This window comes from Lactuca saligna, chromosome 6, assembly GCF_052625555.1.
Source record: "Lactuca saligna cultivar CGN05327 chromosome 6, ASM5262555v1, whole genome shotgun sequence".
Taxonomy (NCBI): domain Eukaryota; kingdom Viridiplantae; phylum Streptophyta; class Magnoliopsida; order Asterales; family Asteraceae; genus Lactuca; species Lactuca saligna.
Window position 1 is genome coordinate 178,835,458 of NC_136422.1, and position 2,383 is coordinate 178,837,840.

General features: G+C 35.0%; 1 protein-coding gene across 1 annotated transcript; it reads right to left on the reverse strand.

Moving 5' to 3' along the window:
* Window positions 1–718: 718 nt before the first annotated feature.
* On the reverse strand, window positions 719–2,064 carry LOC145003152 (uncharacterized). Its single transcript, XM_078962289.1, has 3 exons — window positions 1,781–2,064; window positions 1,202–1,693; window positions 719–1,130 (listed from the first exon to the last, which is right to left on the reverse strand). Exons 1-3 carry the CDS (start codon window positions 2,062–2,064, stop codon window positions 719–721), a joined length of 1,188 nt encoding a protein of 395 aa, XP_078818415.1.
* Between the last annotated feature and the right edge of the window lie 319 nt (window positions 2,065–2,383).

Below are 2,383 nucleotides of genomic sequence, written 5' to 3' on the forward strand. Positions count from 1 at the left end.
ATAAAATAAATTTCAATATAAGCTAGGTCTTGGTCCAAGCAGGGGCACATTACAATTTAGAATCTTATGTTTTACTCGTATACTAATATGTGAACCATAAATAGACACTGAAATTCAAAAGCAAACATAGGTAAGTAGTCTATAAATAAACAATTATTGTTGTATGTTCGGCTCAATTTCTTAACCATATGAATTAGTTAGGTCTTCACCATTTAATTCTTTTTATTGGGCACCTAAAGAGAGCGAAAGCCCAAATACTCTAAAAGGTTTACAAAATATTTAAAAATGGGTTAAATATTTAATATTAGGAATCCATTTTTTTTATTTTATTATTTTTTCTCAGCCGGTTAAACTTTCTTAAGAGGTTTAGATTATTAGGTGTGGACAACTTCTTATCACATGTTACCACACCTAAAAGGTACCATGTCAGTATCCTACTCATACATGGTATTATAACACCTAAGGTAGAAATTGACAACATCTAATAACATGTGATAACACCAATTATTTTTTTTAATTTTTTTTTGATGTTTTTTTTTCTATATTTCGAATTTGTATTTTTTTATTTAACGCGTTATATTTGAAACGTAAAAATAAAATTTTAATAAATCTTAAATTAAAAACAACATAAAAAAATTTACAACAAAACACAAACACATTTAAAAACCTAAAAAAACCAAAAAAAAAAATGATAAAACCTACATTTTTTGCCCCAAAACTATTCATCTTCATCTTTGTGACCAACATAGATGTAATCCGCCAAGTCTTCACGAAGTTGTTTGTGTTTTCGCTGATCTTGAATATCAACCACTCTATGTAAATATTCTGATGTCCCTGGTTGAAATTGCACATGTCTTGGTTCCGTAGGCAAATACGTTGCAATATTGCGTCCTTTATCTTCGACAACCATGTTATGCATTATGATACATGCATACATGATATATCGTAGAGTATCTAACTCATAAGGTCTCGCTGCATGTTCAACTATGTGCCATTTTGATTTCAAAACCCCAAAAGCACATTCAACGTCCTTACGTGCTCCTTCTTGTCGTCTCTTGAAATATTTGTCTCTTGGATCTATTGGGTGTCGAAACGCCTTCACAAACGTGGAGATTGTGGATATATTCCGTCTGTAAGATAATATCCAAATTTATATTCATTTCCATTCACTGTGAAAGGAGCATCTGAGGCTTTTCCTGACAAAAGGTCGTCAAATATTGGTGATTGATCGAGAACGTTGACGTCGTTGTTAGAACCCGCAACCCCGAAAAAAGCATGCCAAATCCATAAATCTTGTGAAGCAACGTCCTCTAATACCAACGAAGGCGCTCCATGATGACCGCTCGAATACTGGCCTTTCCACGCCAAGGGGAAATTTCTCCATTTCCAGTGTGTGCAGTCAATGCTCCCAAGCATACCTGGAAAACCATGTCTTTCTTCATGCGTCGCATATAGTTGTTGCATATCATGCAACGAAGGTTTGCGCAAGTATTGGTCACTGAAGGTTTCGACAACACCTCTTGCCAATAAATACAAACTTTCTCGTGCGGTCCTCTCAGACATTCTCATATAATCGTCAACAGAATCGGGCGACTCCCCCATTACCATAAGTTTAATTGCAGCTACACATTTTTGTAACCCTGTGAAGCCTCGTTTGCCTCTAGCATCATATCTCATTTGGAAAAATTCATACCTAATTAAATATTAAACATGCAAAAGTTTTATTTATTTTATCTAAAAGTGACATTTTGTAAATTATAAAAGTTGAATCAAATGATACCTTGTTTCCATAGCGTTGGCTATCCTTTGGAAAACATTTTTTCGCAAACGAAATCTTCTTTTGAAATCGCTTAGCTGGTAGACACAATTTTCCGCAAAGTAATCGTTAACTAGACGTCTATGCCCTTCCTCACGATCTCTATTTAACATCACACGTCGCGTGAGTAGTGGAGCATTGATCTGGCTGTAGTACGTTATCCATAAATACTGGTACATCATAGTCACGTACAAATCGTCATCGTCGTTATCATCATTGAATGGATGAGCCGGATCAAGACGATTCATATTTTCGGTTTTGAAATATTGAAAGAATTATGTAGTTGAGAAAGATTTATGTTTTTTCTAGTTAAAAATGATATAAGTTGTATATATTTTATAGTGTAATTTTTTTTTAAATATTACCGTTTGAAAAACGGTCGAAAATTCAACCGTTTGATTTATTCAACGCGTTATAGCTCGTGATCGTGATAACGTATGATAACATAACGCGTAATAACGGCTACCCGGGGTGGTGTTCCCCCGTTATGGCGTCGTTATGGCGCTGCCGCATTAGATAACGCCTGAATGGCGTTGCCCACACCCGAGAGACTAAACACTTATATAT

Coding starts and splice junctions, on each gene's coding strand:
- LOC145003152 (XM_078962289.1), bottom strand. CDS start 2,064: ATGAATCGTCTTGATCCGGCTCATCCATTCAATGATGATAACGACGAT. Junction 1,694..1,780: donor GCCAACGCTATGGAAACAAG/GTATCATTTGAT, acceptor ATATTTAATTAG/GTATGAATTTTTCCAAATGA. Junction 1,131..1,201: donor CCAATATTTGACGACCTTTT/GTCAGGAAAAGC, acceptor ATTATCTTACAG/ACGGAATATATCCACAATCT.